Raw genomic sequence first — 20,802 nt, 5'->3', positions numbered from 1 at the left:
AGAGTGTCGGGGCTGCGGATGGTAAAGGATTGGACGCTGGTACGGTGAATATGATGACATCATGATCAGTCCAAGGACAAGGCTGATTAGAGACGATGGAGATGTTGTAGTTGAGATCGACCAGCTAATTTAAGGTTCTGGCTTTAGAGTGCGTGGAGGTCAGGATCTATTGGGCAAAGACTAGTGCATTAAGGGAGTTGGCTAGGGAAAGGGCATTAAGATTAGACTTGTTGTTGAGGCCAAGGTTAAAGTCACCTAGCAGGATGGCTTTGGGGGAGGGCTTGGCATTAGCAAGGAGGTGTAGGATATCCTCTTCAAATCAGAGGAGAGAACCAGGGGCACGATATACCACATGTATAGTGATTTTGGCGGTGAGAGGTTAAATGGTTGCACGCTTTTGGCGGGTTCCTAACAGGAAGCCCTGGTCAGTGTCTATGTGCCTGAACTGGTCGGACCAGGGGATGGGACGTTTGATCCCAAGCCACAACCCAGCAAGAGTGTGTGTGCTTGCTGGGCAGATGTGTGATAGATGGCTGTCCATGAATAGACAGCCTCTACCCGTTTGAATGTTGCAGGTCCCTTGAATTGGAGGACTGTGGTCTCTCACCATAGTGTATTTAAGATATAAAGAGAGAATCTTGCACCATTCTTCATGTGAACTACAGGCAGTAAACATCTGCTCGGCCCAGAGGAATGCCAGAAGTCTGTTTTTTTACCAGTATTGGCTCAGCCAATCGCTGCCATATAAAGCTCTGTGTTCTTACTGAGCTGGGTGACCTACAAGAGGTACCTCTAACCAGACAGGTGGGGCCAACCAGTCTGAAGTCATACTTGCAGACCCTACTGTCCCAGTGCTCAAAAAGCTTGTGGTGCTGCATTCCGCCTACATCGTCTCATTGCAAGGACACCTTGCAGCCTTTGGGCTGACAACTTTGTGACAACCTTTCCTGCATTGCAATAGACTTCAACTTGCTACTGAAGTTCCTCACTTCTGAGAAGGATCTGCCTGGGACCAAAGTCTGACCACTGTGCTGCCTTGTCTCAGTTGACCCTGTCCAGGGTCGGATCAGATATTGTTCAACTCTACTGCTCCAGAGAGACACTCCCTGCCTCGTGGTATTAAGCTTCGAGCAGTATTCACCACCTCCAGGGGTATGTACTGGTGTCTGACCAGATTGTTGGAGTAAGCCTTAAACCTACAGCCAAGAGCTTGCTACTGCAAAGCCCTCTGATGAGCCCAGATGTCACTAACAATCCTCTTCATTGGGTGTATGTATTTTTCTGCTAGAATTCAGTAAGCTAGATTGTCTATGTCGAAGTTACCCGGTCACCACTGAAAATCATTAGGACTTAAATACCACCTGTAGCTATCCTTGCTTTTGCTTAGGTGGTGGTGTATATGGGTGCATTTTGCAGTCCCTTAACTGTTTAAAGGACCAGTAGGCTGCATCCATCTTTACGGGATCCTTGACTTTTAAATTGTTTTTATAATTCTAATTTTCTTTCACTAACAATGAAGACTTTGGCTTTCAAACGGTTTGTCTCTTGGGGCATATAGTTGAGCCATAAGCATGTGTTTTAAGTGCTCCATCTATCCCAAGTGACTACCTGTAACCTATGCAGACATTTGTACTGGATGGGGCTGTTCGTATACTTTCAAAGGCAATCATAAGGATTTAATTCCCTTTTCATGACTTTAGGAACAGTCACAAAGAAAATGCTTAATTGTGTGGATACTGAAGTGGTAGGTAATCAATTTAGGGTTACCAATGTGTGCATTGATATATGTTAATAGCCTTCACTTACATTTACTGTGATACAACCAGAGTACTTTGAACTTATAGTGTGGACCTGGTCACTTACTAGCCTTTGCGTCAGCTGTACTTTGCACCAAGCCTACTCCCTACAGTGCCTGAGCCTTACTGCTCTGTGTAGCAAATCAGGAGAAGACAGACCAGGGTTCACCATGTTTTAACAGCGTTATTAAACTTACATGAAAGAAGCAAAACTTTCCCTAACCTAAGGGTTGCCCTACCTAACAACTAAAACTAGAGTGCTCGTTGTCAGTGACAAAGTTCAAATAAATGTCCGTCCTCAGTCCAAAACTATCCTGCTCCGACCCTACCACTAATGATAAACTAAGGGATAGGAGAATGACTCCCTTCTCCAGGAGCAGAAGAATATCTTCCTAGAGGAATGTTCTCTGTCAATATGAAATCCTCAAATAGCGTTCCGCTATTTGCTTTATTAGTTCCTTCAGTTCTACTGTAGGACTTCCCACATTCTATTCAAGCTCTTTCTGGGTGTTTGTAAATTCTCTTCTGAGTGTTATGGGCCCCTCTTTTCCTCTGTGATACGTCTGTATCAAAGAACAGTCTTTCTTACTCTTCTGTAATTAATTCAATTTTCCGTAGGAGGCTAATCCTTGTGCCTCATTGCTTCTCAGTCTTCTCCCTGAGATCTGTGTGCTGTATACAGGCTTTATATTTATTCTTCTGGTAGTTTTCTGTACTACTGGGACGAGTAGAAAGAGTCCCATGGTTATTCCCACTCTTCTCTTCATATTCATTACCACTGGTAATGACATCAGACATACACTCTTCTGGTAATGTTTTACAACTGGAGCAAATTATGATGTGTCCCATACTTATTGTCACTCTTCTGGTAGTGTACTTAACTACAGGGATGTGTATGATGTGTCCTGTACATATTCTCAATCTTCTTATTACTTTGCCAACTAGGATTTGGACACTTTGAACAACTGCCCCTCTCCCGGGCCTCCCGCTCTGCCCGTTACTTCCTTGTGTCTGACTTTGTGTCACTGGGTTGGTGCCTCTGTTCACTGCTTCACTTCAGGGTTTCAGGATGGCTTCCCTGCTTCGCATCAATCCACTCTCTGGTACATCCTGGCATACCTCGGGACGATGGTGTCAGCTCTGGGAGGGTCTCTTTCTTCTGCCCCTCATCACCAGACGCCAGGTAAGTTCCACTGTTCTGCTGTTGTATTGTCAGGTACCACTCTGGATACCAGCACCTCAGTGAGCTCAGCACGGAAGGGGTTTCTTCGCTCCCTCTTCCCATTGCAGCCACAGTTCCAGAGGGATTACCTCCAGGGACACTCCTCAGATTGGGAAGCTCTTGGTAGGCTCTCTGGATATCAGCGTTCCTTCCACACCTGTATTTCTGGCTCTCTCGGCAGAAAGGAGATCAGCACCTCTTTCTCCAGCAAACTTGTTCCAACTTACTGGGTCTCTCTCCATCTTTGGTTAGCGCCTCATTTTATGTTCTGTGATGAAGAGGATGTCGCCACTTCTCCCCCGGAGGCAGCTTCTTACCCTGTGGCCAGGGGACGGCACCCACTACCTGATCCAGACCTTCGGGGCGGCTATATGAGGGAGGACCACATGAGGGGAGGCGACCCTCAGGGCATCAAACACTAAGACACATACAGCACCTCCCAACCCCCCCCTTTTCCCTTTCAGGGAAGTTCCTTCTCTTCTTAATGGCATATTGTAACCCTCTCCCTCAAACCCTTGCCAGGTCTACTTCATACAGTCCCCAACATCAGACTGGGAGTGATATGTTAATAACTGAGATGTGGAAGAAGCAGAAGTGATCATTCCCAGTGAGATCAACTGTCCGCTTCCTCAACATTATACTAAAGACACTGTGACCGCAACCGAGAATGAGAAAGAGGAACAGAGCAATAAAGAGGACTGGGACCGATAAACGAACAGCGGTCTAGTCTTTGGAAGTTACTCCGTTCTGCCGGGAAGTTCAAATTCACAGCAGCTGACAGAGTGAGAGAGTAGCACGGTAATGCTGCAAGCCGCGCAGAGACCCAACACCAAAACTCGATAGTGTGAGAGTAAACCGACCGACAGAGGGACTGCTGCCTGTGCCGGAGAGGCACCAGGAGCCGCGCAGAGTGGGACTGCATGCGGCGAAGCAACAGTGGCTGATGGGACGCCTGCTGAGCCAACAAGCTACACGGAGAAGAAACGAAGAGGAGCGAGACGCATTCATAGCACCCGGTAAACCAAGGGAAGACGGACGGGCTACTGGGGTGCTTAGGAATGCATGCTTCTCCATGAAAGCAATGGGAGAAACGCTGAACGAAACCTCTCAAGGCGTTTAGCGTGATCTTTAACCATACCACAAACGGGTTGCTGGGCCCATAGCTGACAAGAGGAAATACAAGTACGAATGTTGAGACAAACTTTGTGAAACCGGAGGTGATAAGCCAACAGTGGGCAAACATCACTTTGTGGAGAAAAGGAAAGTTAACTGCATACAAGTCCTGACAGGAGAGTATACCATGGAAAGTCAAAGGGTGTGTAATAAACTACAGTGGACGAGAATCTCATGGAAGACCCATACCCTTGAGATTGTGAGTTGTTTTCAAGGTGGAGAGAAAACCTGGCAGGCGAATATACCAGGTGACCTGCGATTATGCGAATATTGGAAAGAGAAACGCAAGTAGGATTCATGCATATTGTCTATATCTAGACAAGGAGTCTATATCTATCTCTCCGACACTGCCGATAGTATGGAACACTTTCTTGTCCTCTTTGTGATCCATCAGGACAAGCATATTACTCCTCCGCCTAAACTTGCTCTTCCCAGACGCAGTTGGAATAAGGTCACTAATCAGCAACTAACTGCCTCATTAATATCCCACTGCAAGTCTGACTCCCATTGCTCTCTGGCTTCATTAAAAGTCTCATTCATCACAGCAGCTGATCTGCTTGCTCCTCTAAAAATTGGAAAGCAAAAAAACCTTCCCTCCGAACCCTGGTTTTCGGAAGAGCTCAAAGCTGCCAAACTTAGATGTAGAAAGGCTAAGAGGAAATGGCGCAATGATTACTCCCCTGAAGCTAGGCGTATCTTCCGCCTTATCCCATCAGCTTATCATAAAGCGGTTACTGAAGCAAAAAAGAAGTTTTTTTCTCCCACAAGGTGGAATCAGCTATAAATCAGCCTAGGGCCTTGCCTTGTTTGAGCTGGTGCGGTTCATAGTGAAAGGTTCGAATACAAAAGGATTGAATGCAATACTTTCGAACCAAAAGGATCTAAAAAAAAAAAAAATTGAATGCCCGTTTTTTATTTTGGGGGGTCGAGGGTCCCCCCATCAAATCCCCTTTTTTGGGGGGAAATACCACTAATTTATGCTATACGAAACCAAAAAAAAAAAAAGACATTAAAAAAATGCATTCAAAATTTTTTTTTCCTATCCTTTTGTTTCGCACATATTGCATTTCGAAACTTTGTATTCGTAACTTTGACTGGACACCGCTGGTGCAGTCTCTTTCTGCCCCAGCCAAAATTGGCCCACAGGCGTTACCATCTCAGGATCTGTGTGACTATCTTCTTTCTTTCATACAAAGATTGAGGACATCCGGAAGAAAATTGTGGAGGGCTCCGGTCTATCAGCTGCGTCCTTGACCTATGGATTGTTTGAACTTCCATATAGGTAGAAAGGAATCTGGGGAAAGCAGCTATTCCCTGGAACTCTGAACATTATACATTTGGAACTTTTGGTTTTAATGATACCTTTATGATGGACTAACTGGGGTACCCAGCGTTGCCAATGTCCTTATCGAGTGGTGTTGCATGTGCTCTGGAGGATGTTGCTCTTGTCCTCATGTCAGCAAGTCTTGCTTCAGTTTGCTCTGGCATCTCATTTGCCCTGAAAGTTGCTCTTGTCCTCTGGCAGGCAAGTGGTGCTGCTGTTTGTTGTTGTGTTTCAGATCTCGATATTGATTTTCTCTTTGAATCAGATGGAGCTTTTCCAAGGGATGTTCGTTTTTTGTGCGGCATGCTTCAGTCACGTAATGGCTTCAGAACATTTGAGAAAATGTTTAAGATTGATTGTACTCTCTTCTCGTGAATTAACTCAACTAAACTGTAACCTTGCCATTTCCCATATTTTGAGTGGCATGATAAAAAAAAGTAAAAATCTTTTTTTTATTCTCTTTAAAATTGCTTTCATAAACAGTTTCGAACTGTATACAGTAGTAATACATTTTAAAGGAATAACCAACACATTGAACATTTTGCTTCAGACACTTTTCCAAATGTTGCCTCCTAGTACCTACTGTAGTGAATCGGGGTGAGCATCAGTAAGGGAGTGGTTTCTTACCTGTAACTCCATTTCTCCAGCGTTGGTATCTTTCATGGATTCACATGCTGTGAATATTTCCCGTAGTCAGGCTGGGAAACATTCACAGCATGTGAATCCATGAACGATCCAATGCTGGAGAAATGAGGGTGTCTCCAGAGTACATATTTTGCATCCAAACCGACTACAACCTTGCCCCAGAAAAATGAGGGATCCATGCAAAATGTGGTAGACGTGGGTTCAACGGTGTGGATTTTTATAGCCGGACAAACATACACAAACACATCCCCCAAACAATTTGCATATAAGATTTTTACATCCAAACAGACTACGATCTTGCCCCAGACAAAAGAGGAATCCATGCAAAATTTGGTAGATGTGGGCTCAGCGGTGTGGATTTTTATAGCCGGACTAACATACACACATACATACATTCAGCTTTATACATAAAGATTTGAACATTTTGAGAATCAGAGACAATATCCTTTGCACCTTAAGAGTTAGTTTAAAGAGTGATGGCCAGAATAGGGTTACGGAGACAGACCATATTTTTGCGTTGGACATCTTGACAAATAACAGACCCCTTTGTTTTAGGCTGAGGTAGGGAAATACCTCCTAAGTATTGTGAGGCATTTTCCAGTCCCTTCTTGATTTGAATAAAAGCTTATAACCAAAACCGTGAATTCTCTTGCTTCCGCTTCTGCTTCCTAGCTCCTTACAATTCCCACACTAAGGCTTCCCCATGTTCCAGCCATAGTTTTTCTCTTGTGGCAGTGTTAAACACAGTTTGACTCCTTTGGGCCTCCTCGTCCCAATGTCAGACAACTTGTCAATCCCTGCTACTCTTTGGTTCTTACTGGTCACAGTACTAAATTTACTTTTGTCTACAGCAGGATACTAGTATAACAAATATAGGAGGATTCTGGGTTTGTTAATTCTTTATCATTTTCTTGTTTATAAATAAAACAGAGCTGTCTCAGAACGAGAGTCCTAATCCCCAAGAGGGGAGTCTCTCCCTGTGAGATTCTGCTTTCCAACACCACTAAGGAAACTATTGCATAGCGGGCTCAGCTCCCTAGTCTCACAAGAAGAGGCTCCTCCTCTGGGGAGACGTGACTGAATCTCTTGATTCGGCACATCTGAAACTTTACAATTAAGAGTTTGGTTAGACTTTAGCATCAACTTTGCTGGTCCAATAAGTTGGCTTCTCCGAACCCCTCATAAGAGTCGCTTCTGAAAAACTGTCTTGACGGAGGTAAATATGCCTACAGTCGAAAAGGATGATACTTCCAAAGAATCCATTTTAATTATCTGCTAGAAGAAGTGCATTTGCATGGAAAATGCAGTTGTCATACATTGTGGTTTATATTTAGCTCTTACTGTGCAAGTACTCGTGCAGAAAAGCACTTGATGAAATTATCTAAATACAAAATCTTTTAATGTAATGTAGGTTTTACTTAATAGAAATGTACTACAAGAAATGGTAACTAGCAGACATTAAACTATGGTAAGAGACTACAGGTTCAATATAGCCATTGCGTTCAGTTCAGCTCCAGCATGATGGTTTAAAAAGATCTTCCCCAAAGTATTGCAACTTAAAAGTAGGTTTACAAACCAATCCATGTAGCAGTAAGGAGAGAACATTAAGTGTGAAAGTAATGTAGGAAAATGATGTTAGTACCAGAAACATTACTATACTGGCAACATTCCAATAGACACTTTACTCCAATGATGTATGGTTTGAAGTTTAGTGGACAGCACTGGAAGGAATCTCACAGTCTCACTCCACGACACTACCTCACATTTCATGAAAGCTATTAGAGTACGAGATAAAATATATTACTTACACATCCAGCAAGTCTGGCTTTAGCACAGTCGGCACAGCAGTATCAATACTGTAGAGTTTGCACTGGGAACCATAAAGCGTCCCCTTTACCAACCTGTAGGGATAGCAGTGTAGATGGAAAAGACATTTAGAAAAAGACATCTGAAAAGGCAGTTCACAAAACTTAATACATAACCTAGCAAGGTCTCATACTAATTAACACCCAAACCAATGAGATCTACCTACGCATATCTTGAAAGGTAGCTCACACCTCCTCCCCTATGAGGACTCCCACCTATGAGGACTCCCACCTATTTGCGCCAATGTAAATCACCCTCCTAGAATGGTTTCAGAACTATATCAATGTCTGACAGATTGTTAAAATGGTTTTCTAAAATATGCCCTGGTGGACATATTTTAGCAATCCAGGATTACATTTAGACAGGCAAGTACAAAAATACTTAATTTAAGGCCAAAGAACACACTATGAAAAATGACTAATAGCAGGTAGTAATATCACACAATACTTAATAGTAAAATACATATATACAATCACTGAGTTACTTCACACCCTCTTCCCTGCCAAAATATCTGAAAGGGAATATAAGTAAATAATTATTACAGCCTAACTTGTAAAGTCCATCCCTAGTTTGTATGGGGCCTTGTGTCCAAAAGTTCTAAGTTTCCAATAGTTTTAGAGATTGGGGAAAAGGTAGGAGTACATATTGTAGTGAGTAAGACTGCCAGTTTTCAGAGGGTTTTGGTCAACAAGTTTTGCCAAAGCCAAACAGTTGTAAAAGTTTCAAAAGTTATTCAAACTTCAAGGGTGGAGATGAGGGAAGCTAAGTATTGCTACAACTTAACACCTGTACTCTGTTTTTTCTCGAGACGTGGCAGGTCGCCTGAGGTCGGGTTTCCCAATGTTGGTTCCGGTCAAAGCAGCCTAGGAGCTGCAGGTGCACGAAAAGTTCTGGTCAGTTACAGGAGCTTGGTGCTACCTCTTTTCAATTAATGCAGCAGGCACCAGTGCAGGGCTCTTCAGGATGGTAGACTAGATTCAAGAACGCTAGTTTCTGGGATGGTCACCATTGCGCAGCGACAGCTAGGGCATTCAAATTCACAAGAGGGACTCTTGCAGGACAAGCCGACGACCGCTTGAGTTCCGAGCCGAATCACGGATTGATGACTCTTATACCGTGATAGCCCAAAGTGCAGCTGGTCAGTCCAATGGATGGCCCAGGGACACTGCTGACAGCTTTAACTTGTTAAGTTACCAGAAAAAGTCAAGACTGGTTGTTCCCACCACTGCTACGGGTCGAAGCACTGATGAAGGTCCTCTAAGATCACTAGCCAGACAGGGCTCCACTGGGCCTGCAGCAAAAGCTGGTCACCTGGCCTTCTCAGGATCGGTCCACGGGTCTTCTGAGGTCTTCACGGCTATGCAGGATACTTGGCTCCTCACAGGATCTATGGGGAATGGCTGCAGGACGACTTATGAAAAAACTAGAACTCATGCATACACTCCAGACATATAGAAACCAGTTTGTGTATTAGGACCAGCCAGACCCAACACACATCCTGGCCTCCAAACACATGGCACGCAATAGCCCGCAAAACGGAAGGTTTTCCTAGGCAAATGCACGAACATAAAAGGATTTTCCTGACCAGCGAAGGCAGGAAGAAGGCAAAAAGACAAAATGGCTAAAGAACAAGCAAAAAGCCTTGTGGAATGGCCATGTTAGGACACTAGCCACAGTTAGTAGCCAAATGCGGTAACCGCTGTAAAAATAAAATACAGTAAAAATACTGAAAAACTAACTGCTACCACCAGTCTTTAGGCACATTTAAAAGTAATCAAAAATCACTGAGTGTAGTCTAGGGTCATACAAAAGAAACCCCATTGCAATGCACTGTGCAATGTTAAAACGTTACAAACAACTAAAACTAAAAGGGAAACAGTTTCCCAGTACTGACGGCCTTAAGGACTAGTCAGTTGCCCCATAACATATGAGCAAAAGGCCAGTGGAGTGAAGCTGAAGGCTTCACTTCACAGCACAAAGTCAGGACATAGTGCAAAAACAAAAGGTTTGGGGCTCCATAAAACATGGAGGAAAAGTTGCTCCAAGAGAAAACTTTGCTAACACCTTCCAGCACAGGACTCGTCAATGCTGGGACACTGAAAGGAAGGCAGGACACTGAAAGGAAGGCGACTTGAAGGACTAGCATTAGACCCCTGAAGTTCTGGGCCAAAACGTGGAACAGCAATGCTACTAGCACGGTAGCCCAAAACGGAGTTGGCCAGTCCACCCTGTGGCCCAGGGACACTTTGAAGGAGACAATGTCGAGACTGGCTAGCCCCACCAGTCCAAAGGGTCGTAGCACCAGCAAGGGTCTTCTGAGATCAGGGAGTCCAGTAGGGTTTCACTGGCACAGCAGCAAGAATGGTCACCAGGTCTCTTCAGGATTCCTCCTCAGGTCTTCTTTTGTCTGTCATCTGCACAGCTACACAGGATATGTGCCTCTCATCTGATCTGCTGGAAGGGCTGCAGGACTCCTCTTAACCTAAATTCAGGTGAGCGATCAAGCTCAACCCTCCAATGGCAAGGACCTGCTGTTAGACAGAAACCTGTGCAGTTCCCTCTGGGACCACTGCAAAAGATTTAAGACTACAGGTGTTTGGCAGTAAACCCACTTGGTAGCAGTCTGTACCACCCAGATTTACCTGGTAGCTGTGGCTGAGCAGTCAGACTGCTACCAAGTGGGTTTACTGCCAAACACCTGTAGTCTTAAATCTTTTGCAGTGGTCCCAGAGGGAACTGCACAGGTTTCTGTCTAACACTGGTGGCAGCGGTGGGATTCTTCAGGGCGGCGAAAAGAAGGCAGAAACTGGTTGTCCCCGCCAGTCAAGGGAAGAAGACTCTCCAGGCGGGAGATCTCCTCTGTCGTTGGGAAAAGTGGTGAGATGGTTCCGCAGGGCTCCACCGGTGGTGTCGTCTTGGCAGGTCGGCTCGGCTTCTCCCGTCCTGTGGCGACTTCTGAAGAACCAGTCCCAAAAACCCTGCTTTTATGCACCAAACCCCCATTCATACAGCCTAGCTGTCACTCAAACATGCTAAGTGGTGAGCAGGGTGGCTCACCACTTGGGCCAATCACACCAGAGTGCGACATGAGTTGGCAAGGCAACTCAGTCCAGGGTGCCTAAACCCCCTTCCACACCCCCTGTGGTACCCAGACAGAATGGCACCACTTTGGAGGGCTTCTGTGCAGAAGCCTGCCAAAAGTGGAACAAAGGCTCGACTCGGGTTCAGGGTTACTGAAGTGAACCTAGACGCCATTTTGGCGGCGAGTTCTGGCAAAAAATCCCAACCGGTGAATTTATATTAAATAAATAAACCGGCGGTATCTTTAACATTGCACCAAAAAGTGGTGCATTAAAATCAATGGGAAATCCCATTGGGAAATATTCCGGTGGAATATTTCCGTGGTATCCACTGCCACCAGCCAGAAACTCGGCGAGGGGGGACGGGACAGTACCCCCTCGACAACCGACCCAGGGGCAATCTAATTGCCCCTACCAGTACTTCCACAGTATGATGGTTTGTACTGGTTAAGTTCCTAAATTAAGACTAGTAAAGTCCATGGTGACTTTACAGACCCAGGGAGACAGTAGTCAGTCCCAGGGTGTGGAGTCTATGTTTGGGGGTCTCTATGACACCCCTGTGTTACTGCACTGAGGGTGCTGTGTAACACACATTCAAAAACCAATGATAGCCTATGGGGGAAAAAGACCCCATAGCCCATAAGCACATAGCAAGTCACAGAAACACTCAAGTCATTCCCAAGAGTGAGGTAAAAGAGTCTCACTCTTGGCAGGAGAAAAAAATAAACCCCAAAAATCCAGCAAAGCTGCTGGGGGACTAACTAGGTTAGGAAATTCAGTCTAAACAGAGAATTCTCCCTAACACCTGCACCACTCATGCACACCAGCAGTGGTCCAATCAGGGACCACTGTGGGGCCGACGCATGCACACTAGAAATGCTGGCACCAGTATGTGGATTTGGACCAGATAGTGCAAGCCCACTTCTTGAGCCCATGCACACATGGCATGCACTAGCATGCGGAAACAGCAGCTTTCCTGGGAAAATGCATGACCACAAAAGGGAATTCCTGACCTGAGAAGGCAGGAAGAAGGCCAAAGAACAAATTGGCCAAAGAACAAGTGAAAAATCTTGTGACTTGGCCACCTTTGGACACTAGCCACAGTTAGCATCGAAACGTGAATGAGCCAACTAAAAATAGAGCAACATGGTTAAAATGTAACTGCTGCCACGAGCCTGTCTTTAGGCACATTTACAAGTAACCAAAACTCCCTCTGGTGCATCTAAAGTGATACAAATGTATCCCCATTTCACTGCATTGAAAGATGTGTGCAATATGAAAAAAGTTACCCAAGACAGAAGGGAAGGGCAAGTTACTTCCCTTTAACTCCTGTTCTCCAGCATTGGTAACTTACACGGTTTCACATGCTTATGAATATTCCGAGTCATCAGACTAGGAATCCTCAGTAAAATTAAATCAGTTTTGCCTTAAAGCCTACAAAACTGCTAGTCACTTATGAAGCCCATAGCTGTAACTTTGGGTCATACTGCCCAACCAATGACATTTGTCCTCCTCAACTCCACCCCTGGTGGCCATCTTCAGATTTAAGAGCACACTTAGTCATGGTAGTAGGAACCACTGAAGAGCCATAGCAGGGTAGGAGGGAAGGTTGCATGCAAATCCATATAAGATGCCAAAGGCTGGAGAACAGGAGTTACAGGTAACCAACTTGTTCCTGCTCAAGCATTGGATCTTACATGGATTCACATGCTTATAAATACGTTTATACAGCAGTATAAGGAACAAGTTACTTACCTGTAACTGTTGTTCTCCAGCATGGGTCTGGCATGGATTCACATGCTCATGAATATTCCCCGTCGTCAGGCTGTGAATCCTCGGTAAAGAAAAAATCAGTATCAGTTTCGTTTCTGAACTGTCTTTCTTAGTAGTAACCAATCACTGGTCTCTGGGTCATACTGCCCCCAGCCAATGACTGCCCTCTCCCTAAGCCCTTCCCCTGGCAGCCATCCTCAGATTTGGTAGCACGTAAAGTGGCAGTATGACCAAGTGAAGAGCCGCAGAGGGGAAGGAGGAGGGTTCGCATGTGAATCCATGCCAGACCCATGCTGGAGAACAACAGTTACAGGTAAGTAACTTGTTCCTTCTCCAGCATGGGGTCTGGCATGGATTCACATGCTCATGAATATAAGAATAGATAGCAGTACACACATGCACAACCACGGGAGTTGGCAAAAGGCTCAACATTAAGCATTACATCAAAACTCAACATTAAGCAACTCTTACCTCCTCACCAGGCCCACCTTCAGGCGAACAGGTTGCGCATCACTGCTTGGCCGACTCTGGACTCCTCCCCTGGAATCCCGGTCGACGCAGTAGAATCTCGTGAAGTGTGCGTCGACCTCCACGTAGCTGCCCTGCAGATGTCCAGCAGCGGCACACCAGACAAGAATGCCGTAGTAGCAGCGATCGCTCTGGTCGAATGGGTACTCGGACGGCCGGGCAACAGTCGGTTGGCCAACCGATGACGGTTCATGATGCAGCCGGAGAGCCATCTGGAAATGGAAGCCTTTGAGAGAGCCTTCCCTTGGTTCACATGTCCAAAGTTCACAAACAGCTGTGATGTCTTCCGAAAACTCTTTGTTCGGACCACGTAGAACTTAAGCGCTCTAGCTACATCCAGCGAGTGCAAAGTCCTCTTGGCCGGCGACGGAAAGAAAACTGGCAACACCAAAGATGGAAGTCCGACGGCACCTTGGGCATGAAAGAGGGGTGCGTCCTCAGCACCACCCTCGTATCGTGAAAAGTCAAGTATGGAGGCTTGCAGGATAGGGCCTGAATCTCTCCCACGCGTCGTGCGGAGGTGATGGCCACAAGGAACGCTGTCTTCCACAACAGGAACTTCAACGGAGCCGGATGCAAAGGCTCGAATGGTGGCCCCATGAACATGGTCAGCACCACGTTGAGCTCCCACGCCGGGGCTGGAGCCTTCACCGGCAGGAACGATCGGAACAGTCCCTTCAAAAATTCCTTCGCCATTCGTTGATACCACAAGGACGGCCGTCCTGCAGTTCTGGTGTATCGTGAGTGCGCTGCCAGATGTATCTTGATGGAAGCGTGAGCTAGTCCAGCTTTGGCCAGCGACAGTAGGTATGGTAGCACTTGAGGTGCCGTAATCCGTAGAGGGTTGATCTTCTGTGAACGGCACCAGACAGAGAACCTCTTCCACTTATGTCCGGAGCACTTGAGAGTTGAGGACGCCCTGGCCTTTGCAAGAACCTCTCTGCAGTCAGCCGGGATATCGTACCCTCCAAACTTTAGTGCTGCAGGAGCCAGGCTGCAAGTTCAGCGACTCCGGGTTGTGATGAAGAATGGCGCCTCCCTCTCTGGAGAGAAGATCTGCATCCGTCGACAGCTTGACTGCTGGGGACGCTGAGAGGTCCAGAAGGTCCGGGAACCAGATCTGTCTCGGCCACGATGGTGCGACGAGGATCATCCTGCACTTGGACCTCTTGAGCTGGCTGATGAGTCTAAGCAGCAGCAGCGGCGGCAACGGAGGAAACGCATACAGGAACAGGCCATCCCAGGGGAACGAGAAAGCATTGCCCATGCTCCTCGGCTGGGGAAACCTGCTGGCAAACCTCTGGCACTTGGAGTTTGACGCCGTCGCGAACAGGTCGATCTGGGGTTCGCCCCATCGTTGGAAGAGCAGATCCACTTGATCCTGGTGTAGTTCCCACTCGTGACACGAGTGCAGCTCCCTGCTGAGTGAGTCGGCAATGGTGTTTTTTATTCCTGCCAGATGGAAGGGAACCAGAAACAACCCCTGGGCGATGGCCCAGTGCCACAGATCCTGGGCCTCCTTGGATAGGGCTGGCAATCTGGTGACTCCCTGCTTCCGGATGTAGAACATCGTGGTGGTGTTGTCGGTGAAGATCCTCATGACCTTGCCCTTGAGGGATGGGAGGAACGACTTGAGCACCCAGAACACGGCGCAGAGCTCCAAGATGTTGATGTGGAGAGACCTCTCCTCCGGGAGCCGAAGGCCTCTTGCGTGGAGATCGCCGGTGTGTGCACCCCATCCCTCCAGGGAGGCGTCCGTCATCACCGTCTCATGGTGTGCCGGGGTCTGGAAGTCCGTGCCCGCCATGAGGTGTGCACGGGTGCCCCACCACTGGATCGCCCGATGGAAAACCTTGTTGTGCGGGATCTTGTCTTCGAAGCTGCCCGCCGCTTGCATCCAGCGGGCGTCGAGGAACTCCTGTAGAGGACGCATCCGTAGCCTACACAGGTGCACTAGATAGATGCATGAGGACATCATACCAAGGAGGGACTTGATGGATCTCACCGTGGCCACGTCCGTGGCTAGCAGGTGCTGCATCTTGCCTAAGATGGCCTTCGTCCTTTCCGCCGACGGAGACGCCAATCGTTCCACTGTATCGAGCTTCGCTCCCAGAAACAGTGCCACCTGCGACGGAACCAAAAGGGATTTCCGGTAGTTGATGGAGAAACCCAGCTCCGTGAGTAAGCGGACGGTTTCTGCCGTGTGCTCGATGGCGAGTTCTCTTGTCCTTGCACGGATGAGCCAGTCATCCAGGTAGGGGTAGACGTGGAACCCCCTGCAGGCGCAGCCGCGCCGCCACTGGTGCTAGGCACTTGAACACCCTGGGTGCCGACTTCCATTCGAATGGCAGAGCTCTGAATTGGTAGTGGCGTCCTTGGACTACGAATCTGAGGAACTTTCAGTATCCTTTTAGGATGGGGAGGTGGAAGTAAGCATCCTCCAAGTCCAACGACGATAGGACGTCTCCCCTCCTCCAGCTCTCCCAGCACGTGCTGTAGAGTGACCATCCTCAACTTCTGTGACTTGATGTATTTGTTCAACCGACGTAGGTCCAGGATGGGGCGCACACCACCTGTCTTCTTTCTGACGAGGAAGTATCTTGAGTATACTCCGGAGCCTCTTGGGGACGAGCTCGATGGCACCTTTCTTGAGCATCGCCTTTACCTCCAACAGCAGTTGAGGGACGTGATTTTCCTTCTTGTCCACGGGAGGAATGCAGGGACACTTCTTTTGGAATTCGAGAGTGTGCCCGTGGGCCAGGGCATCCAGCACCTAACAGTTGGTGGAGATGGACTCCCACACGCTGACACACTTTGCCAGCCGGCCTCCCACTGGGGTGCTTCGGTGGGGGCTCGACGCTACGGCCGGTTCAATCTTGCCCGCCTTGGCCTCCTTGGCGACGACGCCAAGATCCTCCTTGCTTGCCGCGACCCCTGTGGGCCGCCTGGGACGAGGAGCTGGGCACCTGGCGGTACGTAGAGGAGCCACCGCCTGATCCCTTGGAGGCCCCCTGTCTGCCTCCGGCGCTCCGAAAGGGCCGTCGTTGCTGAAGGACTCCCAGGGCTCGGGCCGTCTGTGTCAGCCTTGATGGCCTGCAGCGACTCATCCACCATTTTCCCCAAACAGGTTGTTGCCGTCGAACGGCATGTCCAAAACCCTGGTCTGCACGTCCTGACGGAAGTCTGTTGCCTTGAGCCAGCCACGTTGTCTAAGGCAAACACTGTTGCATAACTGGCGAAAACCGGTGTAGGCAATGTCCGTTGCCACCGTTATGGCGTGGTCTGACGCCACCCCACGGCGTCCAATTTCTTACCCTCGCCGTCAGGTGGGGAAGTAGAGGTTGAGGCTGTCGCCCCCCGCCGCCTTCTTCTTGTCCGCCGCTGAGACAACCGAATCCGGAGTAGGTTGAGCCCTGAGGCACAAAGGGGCGGCGTCGGGGACCTGGTAATTCTCCTCGTACCTGTCCCTCTTGGCAGGCGTCGTGGACGGGTTCTTCAGGATCGCAAGTCCCTCGTCCCAGATATCGTTGAGTAACGGTACCACGAGGACCGTCTTTCTCTTGGCCTCTCGCCGTTGATAGAGGAAACCCTCCTTCTGTTCCTCAGTGCAGAGCTGGAAGAGCTCGGATGCCCTGGCGATCATGGCGTGAAAGGAGCCAATTTCGTCGGGCGGTAAAGCCAGAGGGAGTGGTGATGGAAGGTCCGTCCCGTCGTCACCACCGTGGTCATCCATCCCTGTCGTCGTATCCATCGCTGTGTCATCCCTGGGGTCCGGTGAGGGGGATGAGGGCTCCATGGGTCGTGGGGGCATGGAGGGTGGGGAGGGATGAACTCTCCTCCGCTTGTTCGGAGGACTTCCCGACGGGCCCGGTTCTGGATCGTCCGCCGGGGTTCGTGGTAATCTTATCCTTATCTCCGTGCATGAGGTTTGGATTGCCATCAAAATGGCCGCCCAGTTGTCCTGAGGCTCGAGCAATGGCTGCAACGGTAGGGAAGGCTGCTCCTCCACTGGGGCCTCGTCGGCGCCACCGTCGCTTTCTTCGACCACCTCTTCTGGATCCCTCACGTGGGATCGTACCTTCTCGAACCTCTCGTTGAGGTTCTTCACGGTTTCCACCAGCTCCTCCTCAGAGGCTGAATCCGTGTCCGTAATGGCCACCGGCCCCCACCTCTTTTTCCATCGGGGTTTTCACGGGGGTCTTGTCGATGAGCTGGAAAGAGGATTCCCTCTGCGGTGCCAGGGAAACTCTGGGCCCTGAGGTCGCCTCCACTGGTGTAGCCTACACAGGCTTCGCCAGGGTCGCCGCGACTCCCTCGATAGAGGCCCTAGCCGGGTGAATCAAGGCCTTCACCACCTTGGGCGCGCTTGAGGCCTTCACTTTGGGGGGAGGGTCACCGCCTCGCTCTCCCTCGGCTGAATCCTTTGAGATCGACCGGGGCCTCTCCAGAAGCTTACCAGGGTTCTTGGATTTCCTCTTCCCTGAACCAGAGCGTTGGCTAGTGGTTGATGGTGCCGGGGAAGGCGCGCCCTGCCTGGCAGCCGAAGAGCCCGACCGTTCGGCGCTCGCAGTGCTTAGCCTTCTGTTGGGCCCCTGTCGCCGGGGCGCCCTCACAGGACTTAGAAGACCGCTCGGACCTTTTCTTCTTCTCACCTGCTGGGCCCTTCTCCAGCCAGCTGGCGAGGTGGGTACGACGATCCCTCATGGTACGTTCCGATAGGTTCTTGCTGAACGCACAGTCTTTCTCCACGTGCGTCTTGTCCTCATGAAGGCAGTAGAGACATCCCGAATGCCCGTCCGCCTTGAAAACATTCTGTATCCCGCATCCAGGGCAGTTCCTGAACAGCTTGGATCCGGGCGTCAAGCTTCCCTTGTCCTGGGCCATGTCCATGGTAGGCCTCAGATCTTCTAGAATCCTCCAAGAAGCGTAACTCGATGAAAACTTCACCCTTGAGGGGCGTAGAAAATTCCGAAACGGGTCCCCGTTGATCGGGAGTAGAACGGTGGAGCTGGAGGCTCGATTTAACCAAAAAAATGAGAAAATCTCTTTGAAAAAAAGCACAAAAACGCAGTAAAAGCTTGAGCTATAGCACGAGGACTCCCAACACTTGAACGTGCGGTAAAAATCTGAGGATGGCTGCCAGAGGAGGGGCTTAGGGAGAGGGCAGTCATTGGCTGGGGGCAGTATGACCCAGAGAACAGTGATTGGTTACTACTAAGAAAGACAGTTCAGAAACGAAATTGATACTGATTTTTTCTTTACGGAGGATTCCCAGCCTGACGACGGGGAATATTCATGAGCATGTGAATCCATGACAGACCCCAAGCTGGAGAAACACCACAACAATGGGAAGCGGAACAGCTTCACACAAGCAATGCAAATTCACCACTGGAACATTCACCTCAAGCAAAAAGGTTGCGTTGCACCACCCAGCTGGCACAAGACTCCTCTCCCTGGAATCCCTTTCGAGCAGTAGAAACTCGCAAAGGAGTGAACCGACCTCTACGTAGCAGCCCTGCAGATGTCAAGTAAGGGATCACCAGACAAGAACAGATTTGTTGCGGCCACGCCTCTGGTGGAGTGCGCCTTTGGGCTGCCTGGCAGAGGCCTGTTTGCAAGCCGGTGACTATGCGAAATGCAGCAGGATAGCCACCTGAAGATGGAAGCCTTTCGAAAGAGCCTTCCCTTTGTCGACCGATCCAAAAGCCACAAACTGCGAAGTCGTGCAAAAGTCTTTCAGGCTTGCAACATAAAACATCAATGCACGGGAAACTTCTGGTGAATGCAAAACCCCCTGTGCAGGAGAAGTAGGAGAGCCAAAGAAAACTGGTAGGTTTATGGGCTTGTGGAGATAAAATTATGATGGGACCTTTAGCATAAAAGAATGGTGGGTGCGCAGCACCACTCTGGAGTGGTGAAATGTCAAATATGGTGATTTGCAAGAGAGCCTGCAACTTCAGAACACGCCTGGCAGGTGTGATAGCGACCAAGAAGTCAATCTTCCACAAATTAGATTTTAAGCGAGCCCCGTGAAGAGGCTGAAAAGGAGTGTTGATTAACTTGGAGAGAACCACATTGAGCACCCAAGCTAGAGCAGGTGTTTGAACAGGTGGACCATAAAGACGGCTTGCCAGCTTCCCGAGTGCAAGGGGAGCTAGCCGTCAAGTGAGGCGAGCTAGGCATGCTTTTGCCTATGACAGAAAATATGGCAGGATCTGGTTAGCCTTGATACGATGATGGTGGAGTCCATGAGTATGATACCATTTGGAAAGGAAAGAGTTGACGGAGCGCTAGCCCTGGCCAGAATCTCAAACAGTCCAAGGGTAACTGCAAATGTCCAAATTCTAAGGCTGCAGCAGCCAGGCCCTCAATGTTAGGGACACTGGGCCGTGATGCAGGAGGGAGGCTCCTTCCTTGGAAAGGAAGTTTGGAAGAGGAGGAAGCTTGATGGACGGTGCCACCAACTGATGCAGCAGGTTGGGGTACCAGATGTGACATGGCCACACCGGTGCAATTCAAATCATCCTGCACTGACTGAGTGCATAGAGTACTCTTAAGATAAGCAGGATCGGAGGAAATGCGTAAAGGAACAGACTCTCCCAAGGGATAAACCATGCCCATAACTCCTGATTTGATTAAACCTGCTGGCAAACTGGCTGCACTTCGAGTTGGCCGCCGTGGTGAACAAATCGATCTGAGGTTCACCCCCATCTTGAGAACAGTCCAAGAACTTGATCCTGATGGCGCCCCCACTCGTGGCAGGATCGCAGCTCCCTGCAGAGGGAATCTGCAATGGTGTGGTGAAATGGAATGAGGAGCATCCCCCAAGTTATGGCGCAGTGCCACAGCAATTGAGCTTCCTTGGAGAGGATGGGAGAGCGGGTCACAGCCTTGCTTCCTAATGTAAAACATGGTGGTTGTATTATCTGTAAGGATGTGGACCACCTTGCCCTGTAGCCGTTTTCTTTTTTTCAAATCGAACTCTTTAATGTTTTTCGCAAGTGAAATTCACAAGTTTCCATGCAGATCTCGCAAAAGCAAGTTATACAGCCAATGAATCATCATCATCCCCCTTCAGGCGTAGGTATAGAAAAACCGACAGCTTCCCAATACCTACAGCAGCTTCCAGCTCTTGCATCGTAATGAAGCGATTTCCCACCCACAACTGCCCGACTCTGGCAAGCCCTGCCTCGAACCATGTCTGGTATCTTTCCGGTTCTGGGAAGGTATCCCTCACCAGAGAGGCCCAGATGTGGCTCAAAGGAGAAGGCCACATAGTTATATCGCACATTCTCGGGCCCGCTTCCAAATTTCCCACAGTACTCCCAGCATAGGGTTCACTTTAATCCTTTTCCCTCCAAACCCAGAGCCATTTGCCAACCGTAGCAGGGCAGA

General features: G+C 48.8%; 1 protein-coding gene across 2 annotated transcripts in view; it reads right to left on the bottom strand.

Moving 5' to 3' along the window:
* The window catches only part of XPO6 (exportin 6), a 1,073,945-nt gene that overhangs the window by 384,903 nt on the left and 668,240 nt on the right, over positions 1-20,802 (bottom strand). For both annotated transcript variants that reach the window (XM_069646882.1, XM_069646883.1), the window contains exon 14: positions 7,969-8,061. In XM_069646882.1, the coding sequence (XP_069502983.1) occupies positions 7,969-8,061 (93 nt within the window). The remainder of the gene's footprint in view (positions 1-7,968; positions 8,062-20,802) is intronic.

Source organism: Ambystoma mexicanum, chromosome 2q (assembly GCF_040938575.1).
Source record: "Ambystoma mexicanum isolate Mex_15411 chromosome 2q, UKY_AmexF1_1, whole genome shotgun sequence".
Taxonomy (NCBI): Eukaryota; Metazoa; Chordata; class Amphibia; order Caudata; family Ambystomatidae; genus Ambystoma; species Ambystoma mexicanum.
Note: the sequence above shows the minus strand (reverse complement) of the source record. Positions and strands in the feature narration are given on the sequence as shown.